Raw genomic sequence first — 22950 nt, 5'->3', positions numbered from 1 at the left:
ATGAAAATTTTGGTAAACTTTGCTTCCAATAAACTTGAGCACTTCAAGCAATATAGCTCAAAGTGAATAAAAAAAATTTTTGAGCATCTTTTGTTTCTATTGCTTATTTTTTGCATACTGAAAAAGATGGTCCTTACATATTATCCTTATAGTTTTATAGCTAGAATTTAAACCTATGTGACTTTTATTCATAGTTGAAAATTTTTTTCTACATTTACAAGATCACAAACATAACTAGTTCAGAATGCTGAGATATTTTTAAATTGTAAAAGTAACAGAACAAGTTGACACACTTTCTAATGTGACATTTAACACTGCAGTATTGCAGTTTTAATTTTTAACTTTTGAAGAAAAAAATCAGTTGAAGTATTATTTTCTGAAAACTTTGGTCAGACTTGCTTCCATATTTATGGATATAAAATAATATATAATTAACTGTAGAATGTCTGAAGTGCTTGTGCTGATGTCTGTAAATTAAAAAACTTCTCATGTAACATTCATACTGTAATGTGAAATTTTATACCACACTAGCCTCAATATCTTTGATCAACTATTATGCAAAGTTGAAACCAAACATTTTTCAGACTGTAAAATAACAATTACAAATACTCAAAACTAGGTGACAAAAACACTCATTTCACTGAGATCTTAACTGCTTTATTCACAAATATAAGCAACTTTGTCTTCTCTCTCAATGAAAATTCTTTCCAAAGGGAGAATTTAACAGAAAGACTCAATGCAGTTGTTATAAAAAAGTGGTACTGAAAACTTGAAAAAATCTGATAAAATTTACAAATGCAAACTATCACTTTTGTACAAAATCTTTTTTAAAGAAAGTTCAGTAATAGATTTTAAAATATACAGTTTTAACAGCTCAGAAATGCATACTGATTTCAAATTCTGGTTAAGCGTTATTTTCGCCTGTGTGGGGAATTCTCCCTTCGTCTGTCCTCGTTTTTTCTTGATTCTCTGTACTGGTCAGAATAACGGTTGTACTTCTCTCGGAGTTTCTCCGAACCATTTCTGTACCAGTCTTCTCGTTCCTCCTCTCTGGGACTTGAATTATTATGGTGTCTTTCTCCAGATTTTGACCTTTCTCTTCTTCTGCTGCGATGTCCATTATCTTTACTCCAGTGTCTATAATTTTCATCATCAGACAAAGAAGCTCTTCTCTCTGCTTTCTTCATTTTTGAATTACTGTGTTTATTTTCTAGATCCTTGCTTCTTTCATGGTTCCTTTCCTTTCCACTGTGATAACTGTCTCTGCCATTGGACTCATCCCTGTGATGATATTTAGATATGTCATCCCTCCTCTGCATTTCTCTCAAATTTCGGTGATTTCTTTCTGACTTTCTCTCAGTATCACTTCTATCTTCTTGCTGTCTCCTTCCCATTTTCTTTTCAAGTGATTTCTTTTTACTTCCTTGCTTTTTCCTGGAAACTTTATCTAATTCTCTATTTTTCTTCTGCAGCCTCCTCCTTTTGGCTTTAGCAGCATCTGAAATTATAGCAAATTGTGGGAATAAGGTTGCATTTTAATTTGTTATGCGTAATATGTTAAAATATATAGAAATTTCTAGAGAAATAATTTTGGCCAAACAATTTTTATGTTTAGGTGTGTATCTGGTCACAGGTTTCAAAATAACGAACTTTGATTTTATGCTTTTCCCCACCTCAGCTGAGTGTCTCCCACATGCAATGGCAAGAAACTTCCCCATTCTTTTATCCAAACAGGTACTGATTTTTTTCAGTGTCAATCAGACTAAGACAATTCTCCACAAAAGGAAGACGAGTGTGAACTGACTACCAATCCCAAGGTTTCTCCACATTTTTCCCTCTAAACTTCAGTACTGTGTTAATAAGTTATTGACCAAGTCCATTGTTATTAATACAAGAACCTCATGCTAGTAACAAGCAAGGTTACATCCCATTACACCCAAAACCTTAGCAGTACAGAAATAAGAAATTAGGGAATGAAGCCTCCTGTGTTTCTTCCCACTCTACAATGCCTGCAAAGGTATCAACACGATACAGCAGTCCCCATCAGCTACAAAAGATACCAAGAGAAACTTCTTCCTCATCTTAAACAAAACAAAAAGCCTCCCACACTAAACAAACACTCACTTGAATGCAAAACATTACTAAGCAAACATATGAATGTTAACATAGAGTAACTCCCTAAATGGGAACCTGACAGTCAGATCTGCCAACCTGTTGATCCAAGAATTTCTAGGTCATGTAAGATATCCTTTTAGATTTGAAAATATTTGATGGATAGAAACGCTATGTACTAGCAGAACTGCAACAATTCACCCCCCCCTCCCCGCCATCTAGTTAATTGGTTAAGAGGGGAAAAAGACGGATTTGTACAGATGTGGCTGTCACTCGTATGAGTATCTGTCAGCAGGGCTTTTATCCTTTAGTTATCTGGAACTGATGCCTGACTTCTCAGAACCTCTGCCCATCATCTCCCTCTTGTTGACTTGAAACAGAAGGACCAAACACAGCAGCTGTAGAGTCACACATCAAAGTACTCTCACAAATAATTTATTTTAGAAAGATCACCTTTCCCAGACCATCCATTCTCTAAAAATTGTTTCCTCTCCCAATTACTTTCTGGAAAAGCTTATCAGTCAAGGAGATTAAAGACAGCAGATGGGGAAAAATCTCTAACGCTAGCCTCCAAGGAAACAAAGGCATGCTGAAATTGCATGAGATAGCCGTATTGCAGCAGCGTAGCAGTGGCTCTCTGGCTCATTTTCAGGAGAGGGACAGTGCCAGCTTGTCAACAATTTACAATCAGCTCTCAGGCCCTAGGAAAGAAGGCCACAAGCTATTGCCACTAGGAACCACAGGATGTAATTTTACATTAATACCCAGAGAGCTTGAAAAACAGTCTCTGCTGTAAACTGGGAATACATATTAGTTGCAAGTGAAAGATGAAAACATGAATGCTAAAGAGCATTACAGAAATTGTAAAGTTAACAAGAAATTTAAAATGCTAACAGGACACATTTTGGTAAAAACCTTAATATTCCTAAAAATACTTGTTACACAACAATTGCTGAATGAAAGCAATGGTGATATAGTTGCTTTAAACTAGCAAAGACTGTCTTTACTTGACTTGCTTTCCATTAGCAAAGGTTACATTTTCCTCACCTATGTTCTTTTCAAGAGCCATGTTTTATATTTACCTCAGAAACAGTCTAGACTATAAACTAACTAGATAGACAGTAGTGTTCATCTCCTTAGTGGAAGAGGTTTTACTCTTCCTGATTACTCTTTATAAGGAACCTTTAAATTTTACTCAACAGATGCGCCAAGCTTTAGCAGTAATGGTAAACACACTGAAGTTATAGCCATTGAGAACAACACAGCTGTTTCACCTTACTGTATTAACTATAGTATCACATCACTCAATTGTTTCTATTCACCTTTGAAAAATATCACAGCCATAAACTGATTTAATAGTATATTAAATACCTAAATTTTACAGCAGCTGGCTAATCTCCTGTCTCAAATAAGGCTTACTGGCACTCTAAGATGTGATGATGAATGGCTTTAGTTAGATTTTAAAACATGATTTTTTTTTTTTTTAAACTGTGTTCTTCTCAGTATTTTAGAATAGAATGAGGAAAGACACCACAGAAAATAAATACAAAGAAACAAACTGCTTTGATTACAGACAGATTTGATCCTCTGATGGCCCTGTTTTGTCTGGACTGACCCGTCCAGCTGAACTGGCTGAAGTTCCACACAGTAATTATCAGTAAAAAATAATCTCTAATTTAGTTGTATATTCAGTCTCTCAATTTCTAATAAGCAATTTGTCTATTTTCTGTTATATATGGTATTGTTAAAACACTGAAATACTGTAGCACACTGCTCTGAAAAATGCTTTCCAAAATTCTATCAAGTTATTTTAAGATTTAAAAAGCTACAAACACCGGAAGACTTGGAGTTATAATCAGTAATGGACCTTCATTTTGTAGCAAGCCTGAATGATGTTTACCATTAGAGAACAAAGTTATCTCAAATTAGTGTTCTGACACTGTATATAGCACACAAGAGGCAGGAAAAAGGAGTAAACCAAATCAGGCTGCTAAGATATCAAAATGTAAGTTTTAATGGATCTGTTCCTGAAGAAAGGACAAACGGTGGAAGACAAGGTCCTAAAATTACAAAAAGGAAGTGTTCATACTAGCAGACTGCAGACTCAGTTGGTTTGTCACTAAGGACTTACCTCTCTGGTTCCTATCAAGCAGCTCAGCAGAGCTGCAGCTGTCTATGCAGAAGCCATCTGGCTCTTTGCTGAACTAACGCCTCCCTGACCCCGTTTAACTGTGCCCTCCACTAGTGCTTTGCCGACATTAGTGCGATAGCTTCATACCGACACGCAAATCAGACTTTGCGCAGGAAGATTGCAACAGAAAACGGAAATGCATTTCCAGAGCACGAGTAATTCATACTGCTTTTCTTCTATTAATCGACACTTTCATTTCTAAGGCACATAATCAATCAAATTAACTATGAATCAGCAAGCTTCTGAACTACAGAAAGTCATGCTGTGTTATCATCTGCTCTCATCATATACTATCGGGAACACTGCATGCCAACTCCTACTAGCATGTACTTTATAGATTAAGCAATGTTTATGATACTTCATATAAAATAGCAGGTTCTATATCAGCAGGATGATGTAAGATGCTGAACACTAATTATAATGCATAAAACTATTATATGAGAAGTTGTCAGCAAAAGCTAATTCTTGGAGATTTCTCATGAGACAAGAAATCTCATTGTATCAACACGCAAACGCTTACTGAGGAACAAGAATCAAAAATGGAGACTTGGAGAACAAAACTAAGCACACTGCTAAAACTGAGCAATGTCTTGTCTGACCCATGAAGAGGCACATATTTACAAGGAAGGACACAAGAAGCATCAAAATCATGCAACCAAAGCCAGGGGAAAAAAAAGTCCTGCATATCAGTCTTTACAGTTCACCAGTATGCTTGCCACAGACATACTGCCAGGGAGTCATTCTCACCCCTCCATCCCCCAATGAACTGAAATGATGGTTCTATGCAACAGGTATCAGCTGTGTAAGAAAACCATCAAGAAAATGTGCTCCTCAAATATTTCAGTCTCTTAAAAATGGAAATCAGTTTCTCTAACTTCTAAAAGTTTCCACAAGCAAAATGTAGTGTTTTAAAACTAAAAACTAAAAGTGTTTAAAAATAGGAGTTTTTAACAACACAAAATAAATACAATCTACACTTACTTTTTCCTCAGAACAAGTATATGTATGTATAGAATGAAGAGAAGTAAATATTTATAGCTAGTGTTTAATACCTGAGTCACTGCTGTTGCCACTGCTAGATGAGGAGTCACTGCTACTGGATGTCTCTGAGCTACTACTGCTACTGTCAGAATCTGAATCTGAAGAAGAGTCTGTCTCAGAAGACGAAGAGGAATCTGATGACTCAACATCTTGTTTTTGCGTCATTATCATCTTTGGTGCATTTTTCAGATGCTCCCGTAATTCATCTCTAATCAACAAAAAAAATTATTTTCTATCTTTAAATTGGAAGGGAAGGGGAAGAAAGAGAGCAAATAAATATCAAATCAGAAGACCAAAAATGTTCCTCACGTTAGTCCTCCAAGGCCAATAGAAGTGAAGAAATTTATGGCAAAGCGAGTGTTCCTTGGATTATCCCGAGGCAACAATCCCTCAAAGAAAGGCTGCAATGTTCTGTTGAAAACAAGCATCTAAGTTAAATATCATGCTGGCTTAGCACTAATTTTCATTTACATTAACAAACTGAAAAATAAACTACATGAATTTCCACAGGATAGCAAAAGTTTTTGTTCATGCATTTTTAAATACCTTCACTGCTTATACCTATGACTTATCCAAACAAAATGCTTTTCTGAGCACAGAAGAGCAAGTCTTAGTAATTTAAGCTTATTCACATGCAGAAAAACTACATACTTCACTGTCAGATTATGACAACAAACAGTTTGATTCTGTGCAGCCCTGAAGAGACTTGCCTGAACAGTAGCCTGTGACAGCGAAGGATTGTATGTGATGACCACAAAGTTGCTCCAAGGCCTTTGTATCTATACTGAAATTCCATCAAACTGGGCTCTACGTACGGTTTTATGTTCAAAATTACATGGGTTAAAGTGCCTACTAAATACATCATAATATGCAGAAGAAACTTGGATTCTCAAGTAACTGAGGGCGCTGCCGTAATGCAATTCATCAAAATACACGCATGTTTAGAAGAATGCATTAGTAACACTATACTTAAGGATAAGCAACTAGTCCTAGAAAAATCTGAATTAATAGTTTGGTGCTTTTTTCTAAACTCTGTTGGGAAAAGCAGCCACAGTAACTTTTGTTACACAGCCATACCACATTAAGCTGACAGAATACATAAAAATAGACAGACTTGCATTTGGAAAACTATTACACAAGTTGAACTATCACTGGAGAAAAACCTAACAAAATAGATCCTATAAAAACTCATGCATATACATATACTCTACCCAAATCAATGGTAGTATTGAATTTAATGGGACTATCTGCAATGTATAGAATTATAGATGAACTTATTCTTTAAACATTGTGGCTACAGACTTGCAGTCTTAGTTGAATTTGAAAAATACAGTTTTTGCATGTACTCTTTCAGATAAATAAATGTATTCAATGAACAATTTTGAAATACAATTTCAACTTACTCATCTTTTAATCTTGCATTTAGATTAGGAAGTCCCATATATTCACTAAGTTCCTGAAAGAATATTTTGACAAAAATTCTACTGGAGGAGGTGGTAGTTTCTTCACTCAGTATTATACATTCAAGAACCTGAGGGGGGAAAAAAACAAAAAACAAAAAAACCCAAACATACAGCCTTTTATTAATCCTTAAAAATAAAAATAGGATATATATCCTTTGACCTATAGGTGCAAATGCATTACCTAAAACCCCCACATTAATTGTAAATCTAACACTCCCATCAGCTAAAGCATTGGTAGTTTCAGATTTTAAAAGATAAAAATCTTATTTTAAGATTTTAATCTTAGCATTTTATTTTGTCCTTTGTCCTACTGAAGTAACAATAAAGACAGGGGTTTTTTTTGTTTTTTTTTTTGTTTTTTTGGTGGTGCAAGAACATGAATCCTGTAATTCCTGGTCAAAACTTTTCTTCCTCAAAATTATGTTCTACCACCTGGCAGCAGCTTCTGACCACATGAATGCTAGCAATTCTTTAAGGATTTACTTTGTCCAAGAAAGAAATGCCCATGAGAGAAAATCAAGTGTGAGAACTTTTGGGAAGTTAAAGATTTGAGAGTTAAGTTTTAAAAAGGTGAATATTTGGAACTGACTTGTGTGTGCTTGGTAAGAAAAAACACAAGTTGAAGCTTGAAAAGCAGAAGTAACTTTTTATATGTTAGTCCATTTTATAGGAGTGGTTTGGATAAAGAATTGGATAAAGAATGCCAGTTAGGCTGGGCTGTGTAGCAAGAATAGAACAGTTTGAAAAGAGAAGTTATCTAGGTATTCGTTTTTTCCTTTTTAATGTTATGTGTCATTATGACAGAATCTGTCCTTATTCATTCAGCACTTAAACCACAAAAAGGCAGTATTTTAAAATTTCCTGTGAATATAAAGAATTTTTAATTTAATTTTTAAAGAATTTTAAAAGGTTTCTTTTGATTTATTTTTCAGAGACACTTCTGCTACTTACATTGCTGATTAAAAGTTCTGAATGCTAAAAAAAGTACATTTTAATCAACCAATTCCAGTTGAGCTCTGTAAAATAACAGCTCAAATCAACTAATTAAAAACTGTGCGGGTGGGAGGTACACACAATAGTTCAACAGTGTGTATGAGAAGATATTTAAAATAATCCCATTTGCTAAAAATACAAATAGTTCCGAAATGTAGAATAAATACTAAAACCACGATGTATTGCACATTATTTCCGAATACTGGAGATTAATTATTGAAAAAGAAATGAAACCTAGGACAACAGCCTTTTCTACTTACACTCCAGGGAATTGAATCTGTGTACAGTAGATGAGCAAACATCTTGGCAACATTTCTCAATTTGTTTGTTTCCAAACGATGAATGGTATCATATTGTTCTTTGAAAATAGCTTCAAAGGATTCCATGTATTCCTTTTTTAACATGCAGAAACGCTGAAACAACATTGTACAATTTAAACTAGATTAAACAAAACATTAAACATGCAAATAACTTACATGTAAATGACCTAATGATGCAAATATTTACTGCAAGATTTTCCTTTTAACTGATACTTAAAGAAAATACCTTTAAACAGATATTTTACTGCTTTCAGCAGTTTTTCAGAACAAGAAACTCATGTGCATTGCAAATAGTAATTATCAATTTTGACCTACAGCAAACTATACAGAAATTTTTTACTTTCACACATCTAGTATTCCCACCTGACATAACCCCATCAAAAGCAACTTTTTCATGACATCATTGAAGGGCTATTTAAAATTAGGGAGGCAGCCAGGAACACAATTAGAGGCAAGACATTTTGGTCATAAACGTTCCAAGGAACACAGAAATTAACATTTGTATTCTAATGTTTTTGGATATGTACATTCATATGGTCAGTGCCTCATAACACAATGTCAGTGGAAATATTTCCTCAAATACTGGATAAGAAAAAATTACAAATGAAAAAAATACACTCCCTTTTGGCATACCTGCTTGTATCCTTGAGAAGACAAGTATTTTTATTTAACCAGTCAGTTCTGTCAATATTATAGACAGGGAAAACTTAACTAAGTAATAACTGCAACTAAAATAGCAATTAGTTACACACAAAAATAAAACAAGAGCCAGCTGCTTACTAAAAAAACAAAATAAAAAAAAGGAGACTAGTTAGTCAGTCTTGTCCTCTAAATAAAACTAACTGAACAGCTCTTAATGAAGTGATGAAAGAGAGGAATTTCCAAAGTTAATCTCCAGCACTGTAAAAGATTTTTTTCTAGTAACTCAGAACACTTTTACTTCCTTTTAGTACCATGCCTTTGCCACTGATGTATTCTTCTACCGCAATGAGGGAAAAAAAAGGGACAGGGCAGGAAGCAAGAATAAGGAGAAAGTGAGTTTACTCATTCTGCAATCACTATGCTTATTACAATCAAAACATTAAATCAATCAACTAATATAACTATTTTCAGAATAAAACAATTAATCTTATTTACCCATTAAAAGATAAGTTTCTGACACACAAAAATTAGAGTAAGTCAATGAAATTATCTACCACAAAGTGAGTAAAATAGAACTCACCCCTGCCAGTAACCCAAAGAATTTCTCATACGTTCTTTGCTGAGCACAGCAGTCCAGTATCATATTGCAGAGTTCTTTCTGGTTTGAGATAAAACAAAATTTTCTCTATGTAAGTTTGCTGCAGCAATAAAAAAAAACATTAGTAAGCACCAAAATATTGAAGAAACCCTCACATGGATGTCACCTTTGAAACAAGAATGTTTAAACAAATCTTAATTGGTGACATCAACAGTTTTCTGAATTTCTCATGTTTTGGAAGTTACTGGAGGCCTAAATATGAACTTTTGCCATTTAAATTTCCATCCTACAGAAGAAATAATGTCAAAACAAACTTAAAAACTGACTTCACCACAATGCTAAAAAAGGAGGTATAGCTTAAAAAGGGATGCTCCCTTTAATAGCATCAATCCCTGTACTTATAGAAAATGAAGATAAGGAAATTCATGTTAAAGTATAACACAGGAACCACCAGAATAAATAGTACCTAAGGATACTTAGCGCACATTTGCATCTTGATTTCAGAACTTTAGGCTTTAATACTGTAAAGTAAGTATATGCTTACATAAATGTGAGTAGGAACTGATAACTCATGCATGAAAAGTTAAACATGCATACATCTGCACAAGTCCTAAAGTAATTATTTCATTTTTAAACCAAATTTCATGTAAATGATGTGTATAATTGTTCATATTTTTCATCATAAAGTGGCTATATAGTAGTTCAAGCACAAGAATTGGAGTTTTAAATCCTAACTATAATATTAAAGAGCAAAAAGCAGGAAAAAGAGCCAAAAAGCAATCTTTTTTTCTGGGGGAGGAGATGGGTGGGAAGAGAAGACAAAGAAAATCTATAAAACAGAGCCCAATATCAATCCAACAGAAGTTCTTTTATCATTCTGGAATTAATTTTTTTTTTTTTTAAATAAGCTTAAGGCTACTATAGAAAAAACAAGACATTACAGAAGTTGTAAAATACAGGAAGTTCTTTAGAAATTCCAAATGTCTAAACAGCCTTACAGACAAGTCATTTGGAAACTAAAATACCATTTTTTTAGCCTACTTCCAAAATCAGAAATTTGTAGATTTTGCTATATATTAATATCATTAATGGCTCAAACACAAACTTTACCACAAGTACGCAGAATGTACTGCTTCACTGCAACTGCTTCACCAGGGAGCCCTGACTGAAGGCGACATTCAAAATGACTAAATTTAGCCTTTTGAGGCTGATCTGCCTAGACTCCCGCTATAACCTAGGATTTGAGAGAAGCTTTTCTAAAGATGCTGCTTTAGGCTCCTGTTCTGAATCACACTCTAAAAGAGCACCTCTTCTTCTCAGCTGTTTACAAAGGAAGCCTAGATAGATTAGCATCACACAGCTTTTCTGACCATACCATCGGTGACAGTCTGCCCTCCCTTTTCCCCCAGTCTCAGCACACATGGATATGAGAGTCAGGTATGGCAATCCCATGGCGGATGTCCTCCTCTGTCCACTGTTCACAGAAAGGGTGAGTTAAGAATGGAACTCTGGAGATCATCTAGTCCAACCCCCCTGCTCAAGCACCTAGAGGACGTTGCCAGGACTGTGTCTAGTCGGGTTTTGAGTATCTCCAAAGATGGAGACTCCACAATCTCTCTGGGCTACCTGTTCCAGCGCTCAGTCACCCTCACAGTAAAGAAACATTTTCTTACATTTTCCCGCTTGTACCATTCTTTCAAATATTCATTCTGAAAAGAAAGTTTGCCCACCACACACTGAACTCAAAACAACTAAAAGGACAGCCATGTTAAACACAAAAAAAGGAAAAATAACTCCCTCCAAATACTGAAGCAGTAATGTATCAAACCCAAACTTGCAAATGTGTTTAAAGGTATTCTTTTCAACATTGTCACATTGTGTTAGCTTGATGTATTAAAATGCGTATTAGCTCTTTATATTCTCCTCCTGTTTTACATTAACACTGCAGTTAATCAGTTTTTAAATAATAAAACAGGGTAAAGTGCTGATGCCATTGCTAATAAAGTCAGCAAGACTTGGAAAACAAATTACTTTTCCTCATCTTAAACGCAATTACAACACCGGTATCCCCTGTGGTTTACAGTAATTAAATATTTTAACTTTTTAATTAAATATTACAATGATTTCTAGAAGAGTATCTTGAATAGTCATGCACATGAAAATAGATTTGCCCACAAAGACATTCTTGCTAGTATTACCAAAACAACCCGAGGTTAGGTCTAGAGTAACTCTCTTCCAGATTAAAAATTAACAAACTTTAAAACGATGTAATTATTTTTTGAGAGATGTGACAAGTTCATATAGCAATTCAAGCTTCATTTATAGCTTTAAAGGTTAGTTAATTCACTTCTTTGCTCCAAGTGATAACACTTCTGATATCGTTTACGGCACTAAGAGCCTCTGGTTTTACATCCATTATTTGCTTTAAAGAATGCAGTAAATTTGTTTCCTAATTTTACAGACAATTTATACACCATATTGCTCAAAGGCTTTCATAGAATGCTGAACAAGTGACTATCCAGCTTACTTGAGAAAATCACAGAATCACAGAATCACAGAATCTCTGAGGTTGGAAGGGACCTCTGGAGATCATCTAGTCCAACCCCCCTGCTCAAGCAGGGTCACCTAGAGCACATTGCACAGGATTGCATCCAGGCGGGTTTTGAATATCTCCAGAGAAGGAGACTCCACCACCTCTCGGGGCAACCTGTTCCAGTGCTCTGTCACCCTCACAGTGAAAAAGTTTTTCCTCATGTTCAGATGGAATTGTCTGTGTTTCAGTTTGTGCCTGTTGCCTCGCGTCCTGTCACTGGGCACCACTGAAAAGAGTCTGGTCCCATCCTCTCGACACCCTCCCTTCAGATACTTGTACACGTTGATAAGATCTCCTCTCAGCCTTCTCTTCTCCAAGCTAAAGAGGCCCAGCTCCCTCAGCCTTTCCTCATAAGAGAGATGCTCCAGTCCCCTAATCATCTTTGTAGCCCTTCGCTGGACTCGCTCCAGTAGTGCCACATCTCTCTGGTACTGGAGAGCCCAGAACTGGACGCAGTACTCCATACAGCTATCCAATCATGAAGTAAATAAATGCTTCAAAAGTATCTGAAGTCCCATTCAGATGGGGTGAATAATAATCCTTCATAAAAATCTTCAATTCAATAGTGTATCATGGAAAAACGGCACTTTCTGAAACTGCTGAGACAGCAGACGAGGGGAAGGATCCCTCTAAATACATTGTGTTGCTTATGGTCCTTCTTAAATATTTATTATTGGCTTTTGTCAGAGCATGATAATGGGCTGAACGGACCTTGGCTCAACCTAGTGTGCCAAGTGTCACAGTATTTTTAAAGAAGCTAAAGGGTAAGCCAGGAAAAGACAAAAAACACAGACTTGCTCCCCCCCCCCCCCAGCTTTACCATAAAAAAACAAAACAAAACAAGCACACCCTACCAACTCTACATTCTCTCAGCTTCACGTGAAGGCAATGCTAATTGCACAAGAGCTAAAGCAACTCAGCTGTCTCACCCCCTTCTGATCATGGGTTCCTTTTTACAGTTAGTACATTTTTTCCTCCTAATTTTTACTATTTTTTTTCCTTAATACTAGCATTCAGCTAAGACACGTTTCCAAGCTGACCCCCAGGCTGCCTCCAAGAGGAGGTCTCACTCTCCCCTCCCTAGCTGTAGGTGATGTAATTTCCACCTCGTCTCCCTTGCCAGCCATGCCATTCTGCTCCTTCCCTTGTACATACCAGCTCCAGCAACAACAAGACCCCCCCCCACCCCATATGCCAATTTAACTTTTTAATAGTGTAAAAATATCCATGCCACCACTTGTGTTTCTACAATAATACATGGAACTGAAGGAACTGACTTGCTGAAAATAAACCTAGTGAAGGACATAAGTTGCTTTAAATCAATGTCAAATTAAAATTATGTGAAATCAGTGCTTTGTATTTTATACATACTTGCACTGTTTTCACAAATTCTATGTTTTTTCTCTTCTTCCCCCTTTTATTTCAGCTGAAGGAAAGGTTTATTTTACTTGATCTTACCATGTTTAAACTTTCCCTAATGTTGCATATTTTGATTAATAACTGTCACAGGTGTCTATTTTTTTTTTCCCCCCTCCAGCATCTCTCTTCTTTCTCTTCTTTGATTCTCAAAATTACTGTTTAGATTGAAGGCTGGCAAAGCCATGGAAGGTCTTTCAGTAGCAGGTATCTTATTGGAAAAAGTGGTATTGGCTCCCACTGTACTGCCTCCAGGTCCATTCTGTGTTCGTGTATCGTGTATCCTGTGATGGCCTTTCTCAACTTCTATTGTCCTTTTATTTACCATTTTTTACCTCAGTTTGTTTCAAGTTCAGCACTGTGTATTTAGAGCTGAACATGGTTATCAAAGTCTTGCTCAAATTAGATCTGTAACATCTTATGCAGGAATCATTAACGGGATATAAGGATACATACACATTTAATTGTGCAGCTCAAAATATGCTGCTTGCTACAATTCTGCAAAACACAAGGAGAAGGCTGGTAAAATAATAAGCTAAAGCTACACAGTACTCACTTCCCTTCAACCTGAAAGGTAGGCACAAAGCTTAACTTTAATGCTACAGAGGTAATCTGAGCAATTCCATCTCTTTAGGTTAAATACACATATATGTTTGGAATAAAAAAGTCTAGTCAGGATTCTAGCTATTGCTTGTTATCAGTAACCCACAAATACAGCATAATTTTGTAGATCTTCTATACCTTCATTCTTGTAGACATCAACATATACCACAACATACACAGAAAGTGTTATGCAACGAGCTTCCTGATTATATCAGGAAACTTTTGACCACATTAGCATGTTTACTAATGTCAAAGATACGCAACTATGGAAAATTATTTCACATTTCTTGGAAGTATTTTAAAAACAGTATCACCTACCACATTCATAAAGAGTGCGCAACCTGTTTTCCAGAAAATACAAATACAAGCTTAAACTTATGCTTATGTGCTCAGGATAGTTGAAAACTGGTCTTAAAATTTTTTTTAAATGTGTTTTCAGGCAGAAAAGATCAGGAAGACAGCTGAAAAATTCAAAACTTATAAAAAATGACAGAGCATATTATGTTTAAACTAATCTTAGCCTCTAAGAGATTTTATGTATTTTTAAAAAGTACTTTAAAACTTTAGTTAGGTTTCTGGGACTTCCATACAACTATGGTTTGAATGACCTTCCTTAATCCATTACTAATTATTTCAAGTGATACTTGGAATAATCCGTTCATGTGCTTAGATGATTTTTTCCCAACAAAACTCAGGCTCTTGTGCCTGCTGAATAGCAACCAGACATTCCTCCTCCTAAGACTTTTTCCCTAATTCACACACATTGCTCTGAATTCTCATTTTGTAAATTAATTTTGGACACTTTCGGTCTCCATCATGTTTGTGTCATCTACAAGCATAACCACTATTCCATCACTCAGATCATTAAAGAAATCTCAGATCAGACAAACCAGCTAGCTCTTTCACACCTACCAAACCGTTTAGAAACGGTTTGTCTTCAACTTTAGGGATGTAAACCATGTGATTAACTGGAGTGAATGAAAGGGGATAAATTAGTTTCCAGTAAAGGGTCTTTCCAAATTTTAACTTAAGATTCAGATTCTGCACCGGTGTATTTTTGATGTGCTGTATCTTTCGGGATTATACTGATGTCAACACCACTGTAAATTACACATATTAAAGCCACTGTAGGAGCAAGACTTTGTCTATTAAAATTTATATTATGACTATTTAGAAGAGGTTTTGCCACTGTGGTCTTCTGAGGCTCCTGCGTGTGTAAAAACAGGGCTAAAAATGCTACATAGTTCATAAGAATGTTGATTAGTGTAAAAGGGCCAGACAGTAACCTCATACAAACAAGTATAGAGATCAACACTTTTTTCTGAAAAGCTTGGCAAAGTCAACTTTCTAGTGGGAGTGGGGACCCACCCATATCAAACCCAAGACTACTAATAATGCTCTTTGGTACCTTTTGAAGACTCCTGAGGAACAGACCACAGACTGCTTTTCAACTTGTGATCTACAAATCTTTGGCATTGACGATACTATTGCTATTTTAAATATGCAATTCACAAGGTATATGAACTAACATACATCCCTATGTATTGAATAAACACACTATAATTTAATGGCTATCAAACATTAATGGTATTTGTTAATGCCCCTCAGAGGAGGAAATAATTGTAAGCACACTAGTCCTTTTCAACACAAGAAAATAGACTAGGGCCTCTGAGTCCTTGAAACTTTTGAATGATATTACAAACATGCAGTCTTTCAGGATTCAACTTTAAAGATGATGACTGAAAATATATAATTAAAATAAGTATTTATCGCTTTTAGATGTTCTTTATCATACTACAGTGTCTGGAAACTAGGAGAACTAATGCTTTGATTTGGGCTGATGTTCATATGATCAAATTGAGAATAAGATCACTCTTTTATCAAACTTGCAGATTTACGGCAACGTATTTAAAAAGCAGGACAATTAAGTTTCACGAATAGGCTGAACTAGATGCTACAATAATAAGTGATGAAGTACTATCTGGTTCAGAAAAATCAGGCTTACTCATGTAATTAGATCTATATTTCCACACCTTAACAACAACAAAAAAGCAGTGAAATAAAGGAAACATTACATTGCCCTCGTGCATGAACAGAATCCCTTTTAAACATACTTTTAACCTCAATATCAGAGTTACTGCTTAGGCAAGTACTACTTCTTAATTGAGAAATTCTGAAAATTTAGATTGAGTTAGCATCTCAGACCCACAAAAAAAATCCTGCTTCAAAATATAGGAAATCTGCTATAGGTGATCTGAGAGATCACCTTTTACAGGTGGCAGCAAGTCTTTGAACTGGTCATGGTGTAGGTATGATTGTCAAACCTATCAATTGTAATGCCCTATAACAAGGAAGGAAATGGATGAATCCAAGAAGTTATCAGCTTGATCAAAACACAGCTTGAGACTATCCCACTCCATACCAGTTTTCTGTTTCCTGGACTACATTCTCACTGAATGTCAAGTCTAAATACTGCCACCTTCAAAGTTACATGCAAAAATAGCACAATAGTCACAAGCCCCTTCCCCCAAACGGTGACTGTTATGAATAAGTGCAACACCATCCTATAAAAATGAAAATGTGTCAAATGCATAGATAATTCTTTCAAGAAGGCTGTGCCATGCCTACAACATCCTTTCTCTTTTCAAGTAAAAAATATAATCCTGTGGCCCATTACTTTTGTATGGAATAACCACACCGAAGATCAAATATCATTCTTATAGAAGAGGCTGTAACTTAAACTAGCAAAGATCCAAGCATCGCTGTATATGAATTTAGTTCCCATCACAACCAATAAAACAAAAAAAAAGCCATTCTGTTTTAGGCTGATTAAAAAAAAAATTTTTTTTCCTTGGGGGAGACTGGGAAACAAGGTAAGACATTTCCTGTTCTCAGCTTGAATGATCCTTAAAAGCCTTTTCAAATTAAACAGACAGTAGCGTCTTTCCACAAATCTGTATTCATCATATGCATCTTCCTAAGGAAGGATCAATTCTTTAGCCAAGTAGCTGTAACTCCTGTCTAGATTTTTACCCCTGTGATGATCCTCAGTGGCATTTTTTTTTCAACTAAGTATCAGAAACTGAAATAACTCTTCCAAGAAGAGACACCAAAAATTTGTGATGTGAAAGCATAAGATAAAAACACCGTTTCTGACATTTTAGTCAGGCTTGTTCGTTTGCTTTCCTCATAGGTCAGAAATCAGAACAACTGGTAATATTGCATCCCTCTAACAGTTTTAATTTATTTAAATTTTTGTCTTTGTTAATGCATGGGATTAATGCAGTTTTAACACAAATGATAACAGTACTTAAATACTATTAAGCAATTAAGTAAGTGTACTAAAAAGTAAAAAGAAAAAAGGAATAAGGAAAAAAAAAAGAAAGGAAAAAAAAAAAAGAAATAGGGCCCTCTGACAATACTGAGCTTATGCCCAAAGCTGCAACTGAACGGCTTGCTTGGAACAGTGTCACAGGCTGTAGTGCAGACCACAACAGAACTTTTCAAAAAAAAGGGGGGGAGGGAAGCTCCTTTCATTAAATTTACAGTAATGGGAAGAAGTTTTCAAGTATTTGAATTTCTTTTTTCCTACTTAAAAAGTCAGAAAACCAACAGATGAGAATTAAATTCTTGATATTTGACATACTGAAATCTTGAACACCACTGCCTAATATAGTAAAGCAGAACAAAGATACCAGAATGATTCAAATCAACAAAAAGAAAGAAAATCCTTTGTTACAGTTTAAAGTCCAAACTGAAGAGTCTTAGGGCACAAGAGAGTGTCCTAATACATGCAAGGACACAATTTGTTACTGTAAGTCACATACGAAGACAATATCACTTGCAGATGAGAGGCTACAGAAGCAGAGGCATGCCATGTTAGCAAGAGTCTACTTGGAAGCAATTCTGTAATTGGGGATGGATGCCAGCACAAGAGAGAGGAAGCAAGATTTGGAAGGTTTTTGTGCCTCAACAAGAATTCAGAAAAGAGATCAAAAACAAGAGGCAAAAGATCAGAAGCAGGAAGACTACAATGACATTTTGCATGCTGAAAGGGTAAGAAACAGTACAGGAAGAACAAAAATAACCTGGACAAGCTTTCGGTGAACAATGTAGGGAAAATTCTCATAACAGAGCTGCAAAAAGTTTCAAGATTTTTTGAGGAAAAAAATGTGGTAGAAAAAGAGGATCTATAAAATATGATGCACAGGGAGATTCTGGAAGTCTATAGCATCGAAAGTGTGAAAAAGGATCAGGAAGAAAATCTGTGATGAAGTTTAACATAGATGTCCAGAAGCCACTTTTAAAGAGGCCATAGAAAATCTGAGAACAGTTAAAGGAGTAAAGCTTTTGCTTATTTAAGGGAAGTACGATATGCTAGAAAGGAGAGACAGACAGAAGAAACCTAAATGGCAACAAAAAAATAGCGTCAAATTATGAAAACATAGTGAAACAAGGCAGCATATTACTGACATCTTTCAAAGATCAAAAAAAACGGAGAAAATGATCAAATTTTAGAAGAATTAATGTTTAATGAAGACTAAAGAAGGGACCTTTGACTCAGACAATATTATTGAACATGCTGAAGCCATAGAAAAAAGGATAACAAGGGTGGAAAAACAGATTAAATGTAATCTAAAGGACAGCCTGAGGTCAAAGTCCAGGCAAAAGCAGCAGATATTATAATTCCAGAATCCTGGAGCAAAAGTGAATGAGGGAAGAAAGAGTCAAAGGAAAGAGAGAGAACTGAATCTGGCAAAGAAAACTGAGGCTGTAAACCTACAAAAGAAAACTGTGATAAGAAAAGCTGATTTCTAGAGAGAGGATAATAGTACACTGTTACAGGCAAAGTTTTCATTCAAAAAAGGAGAAGGAGACTATTTTGAGGAAGGAGAATGTACAGCTGGAGACTGAAGATTAACTGCATGGTTATTCAGATGGGAAATGGAGAACTGAGATTTCTGTTTAATAGTATCTTTTATTTCTGAAGAAGGAGCATTTCAGTTCTTGGCCAAATGAAAAACGTATTCCGTCTCAAGACAGAAAACACAGTATCAACTTTAGGCTACTAAATAAGAAAAAAAAAAAAAAAAAGACTGTTGACATTCCCCCAGCAACTAAAAGCAAACCATAATGCAAAAAAGCAGTATTATGTTGTTCTAGTCCATAGATGATCCGTTTGAACCTTAATCTTCTTTCCAGCAGTCAGATCTGTTGTGACAGATCCATTACCAGTATTCAGCATACCAATATTTTTGTTGCACAGCAGTTAACATGACATGATAATCTGATAATTTAACCAAGCTGCTAAATATATTTCTGAACATGTTAAATCATGCCAAAGTCTCTGTATGTAAAGAAAGATTTGAGACAATTAACCTGCAAGAAAGCTGAGTAAGACTATATCACCCTCATAACTGCCATTCATGTCTGTCCTTATGTTTTGAATAATCAGTTTTTAGGTTGTATGCAACAATTCACTGCTCAAAACCATGGACAACTGAAGTCTTCTTGACAGAATTAAAGAAAGTTGATTTCATTTTATTAAGTAAAGCCCTCCAGAAGGCAGAAATGAGGTTACTGCAGTTAGTTATTTAATCTGAAAATAAACTTTGCAACAAGGTTTTCAAGTTTGCCCTGATTGTTAAGAAATAAAAACCTCATAAAACGACACTTTAGTCAAGTGTTCTAGTACCTGCTTCTCATGATATTCATTAGTAGAGCTAGCATGGAGAATGAATTTTACTTATAGGATCTTCTCTAGGTTAGAACTGTGGTCAATAGAAAGGATTTATGGAAAAAATAAGCAATGATGATGAACAAACCATGATGCCATAACTTTTCCTACAGTTGATCTAAACAGCAATTTTCTTACAGGAACAAATAAACTTTAAAGATCCTTGCAAGAATTTAGCAAATGTTTTGGGAAATTCTCAAGACCGGTTTAAGCTCAGAAGTACAAAATGAAAAGAAATTTTAGGTAAGATGCATCATCTTGAAATACAGGTTGCTGAAGCTTTCAGTAAAAGGAAAACAAGGATTCTAATAAGTGCTTTATGGTTAAAATTTAAATCCTACATTTTGCTTTGATATTGATGGCAGAAGAATTGTTTTACTAAAAACTGCTCAGAAGATGTTAACTTGAAAGAATAAAAGATGATTTTCTTCATTTAGAAACTGGCTGCTAATTCAAACAGAAATTTCCTGTCAAGAGCATTCAGATTTGCACCTCCATGGACAGACCTGACACCAACAAATCCCTGTATAATTTTAATGTCTGTATCTGGTCATCGTTTCTGCTCCCACACTGATGAGGAAACCTCAGTTTTTCTTTTTACCATTATAAAACACTCCCAAGGAGCTGTAAGTCTATGTAGTGAGTCAATGTTGTCACACCTTTGATGAAGGTAGGGTGAAAAGTAATGATGATTATTAGAAAAAATTCAGTACAAAAAGGATGCCTCATCCAATAAAGAGATGGAGTTTTACACCAATTCTTTTGAACTCTTGGGTCATAATAACTTCTACAACTAGTATCGAATCATCAATTGATAGTAATTTATCTCTTTAGATACACATCCACTCAAAATGCCAAAAATAGCACTTATGCATTTATTTTAAAAGCATCTCATCCACAGTAATTACAGCACAATTAACAAACCAACATTAGATTTTTTCTTTGAATGGGGTGGTGTGCTAAACAAAAGTTATCTAAGCACCACAAATTTTAATATTCAAATATAGAAATTCTTATTCATCTAAGTGTAGTAGTTTTGCAAAGAATATTACAAATTTGAATATTCAAGTCTGTGATACTTAGAGAATTTTACACATGTTGAAATGAGATGTTACAATATCAAAACAATCATATCATCTAGAGACTTAACCAGACAGCTGGTAGGATATCATATTTTGCCTTCTCCAGACATATCTGTTCTCTAAGGGGAAATCAAAATAAGTCAAAACATTTCAGAGATTATAGCATAGCTATTCACAAGGCTACTCTACTCAAAATAAATCAGCACTGTATTTTGATTAATTCCTAACAGTTCAACATACACTTAAAAATTGCTAGAAAATTCAGTTTACTCATCCCTTCTTAAAGTTCAAAATAAACCCAGGAATTGCTTTGAGATCCTTCCTACAAAATTAGGAATGAATAACAATTTTTGGTTTTGCACTTCAACAGGAAAAAACCCCCCACGTTTGCATATTTATTTTTGCATGCAGTTACATTAATGTATTTTTAACTTGTGATTGACAGCACAGAATATAAAGTTTCTTAAGGCTGAGAAAAATAGAACACATCATAGAATTATGTTATATAAAAAGAAATTATTCAGTAAACTAGCACCTCATAAAATGTATGAGAAGTAACATATTAAATTGATTTACATGTCTGATTATGTTTTATTTGTAGCAATCGAAGCATTCACAGACAGGGAAAGAAAATATCCTGGCAGCAAATATTACGTCTAATCTCAACAAATACCGAGTTTTTCCAAATAAAGTGGTGAAAAACAGCTACTTTTTTTAGACACCTCAGACTTTGACTTTGGGATTTTTTTTATATTTTTTATTTTTTTAAACATATCCACAGAATAGCTGGTATTTGAGAGAGACTGTGCTGGTATCAAACCTCAACAGTTGAGAAGTAGTTAGCTGACTGATTGCCTAACAAGCAGTGTTACACAAGTTATACCTGTGTGTTATGATGTAGCTTGCAATTTCTGGATTGTTCTTGCTATTCTTTATAGCTGAATTGGTTTGCCAGAAAAGTTTTTTTTTTGTTGTTTTTTTTCTCCTTCAGAATTCTTCAGGTTATACCTCACTGGAAACCATAATCCTCTGCATGCCTAGCATTACATTTAAGCAGTGCTGAATTGTTTCATGCAAAAAATTAAGGAATCCGATAAGAAAATGCACAGCATAGTCATCTGAATTCTTAGTATATTTTTATGTAAATTACTTTGTAACAGAATAGCACAAGAAATGAAAAAAATAGGCAAACCAACTTTTGATTAGTAAATTTAATCAATTTTTTTAAAGAACCTCTAACTGTAGCATAGATATCCATTTCTTATTAGTTATTATACTAATAAAGATACATCTACAAACAGACTTTCAATGGAACAGAACAGTAGTAATTAAAGCCACAAGAAAATTAGCAGCTCTTAAGTGCAACTCTCATGATGATATTTTACAGCTGATTGAAAAGCAGTTTATATAATTAGATGGGTATTTAGATTCTACCAGGATCTAGTATAAGCACTAGCTAAAGGACAACTTCCTTTACTTGAAATCATACCAATTGTACTGATCTTAAACATGGTGTCTGCAACCAGTTTTTTTCTGATGATCTCCAAGATTAACCCAAAGCATCCTTACTTATAACAACTGCTTTAATTCAATACACAATATTATTCAAACAAAACCGAAAGCAACAGAATAACTCATTTTTTTGGCACTATGCAGAATTTCAAGCCCAACAGACAAAGTCTACAGCTGCCTGCAAACCTGATATCCAGCTCTCAGAATTTTCTTTCAGAGCTCTGAGACTGTCAGTACTATAATACTGTCAGTATTACTGTACTATTTTGATAGGATAAATGTTTCAACAGTTCAACCAACAAACCTTCTCAAACAGACCATGAGCATACATTTAACCTGTTTGCTAGAAAGGAGAAATTGCATCTATTTGCCTTATGAAATGTGTGCCAGCCTATTTGCTTTAAAGGTTATACAAGACTCATTTTGAGGAGTAACAGCTGTAACGAGTCACTATCATTCATCTGCTATACAAACTAAGTCTCAGTACTAGAGCAAGCATTCTAGATACTAGAGCAATAGAATTTCATAAAAATGGTAATAAATAAAAAGCAAGGCTTACAGTTTGACTTTCAGGGAAGTCCATCTTCAGCAATTTGTGAGCACATTCTTCAAAGTCTAAACTGAAATAAAGAAAAAAACGTTTCTTA

General features: G+C 35.0%; 1 protein-coding gene across 4 annotated transcripts in view; it reads right to left on the bottom strand.

Moving 5' to 3' along the window:
- Positions 1–635: 635 nt before the first annotated feature.
- The window catches only part of CWC22 (CWC22 spliceosome associated protein homolog), a 39263-nt gene continuing 16948 nt past the window's right edge, over positions 636–22950 (bottom strand). For all 4 annotated transcript variants that reach the window (XM_067298983.1, XM_067298985.1, XM_067298986.1 and 1 more), the window contains exons 14-20: positions 22863–22923; positions 9343–9420; positions 8061–8213; positions 6748–6875; positions 5654–5755; positions 5356–5552; positions 636–1498 (exon numbers count right to left, since the gene is read on the bottom strand). In XM_067298983.1, coding sequence (XP_067155084.1) covers positions 912–1498; positions 5356–5552; positions 5654–5755; positions 6748–6875; positions 8061–8213; positions 9343–9420; positions 22863–22923 — 1306 coding nt within the window. In that variant the 3' untranslated portion in view covers positions 636–911. The remainder of the gene's footprint in view (positions 1499–5355; positions 5553–5653; positions 5756–6747; positions 6876–8060; positions 8214–9342; positions 9421–22862; positions 22924–22950) is intronic.

Source organism: Apteryx mantelli, chromosome 6, assembly GCF_036417845.1.
Source record: "Apteryx mantelli isolate bAptMan1 chromosome 6, bAptMan1.hap1, whole genome shotgun sequence".
Taxonomy (NCBI): Eukaryota; Metazoa; Chordata; class Aves; order Apterygiformes; family Apterygidae; genus Apteryx; species Apteryx mantelli.
This window is presented reverse-complemented; position numbering and strand designations above follow the sequence as displayed.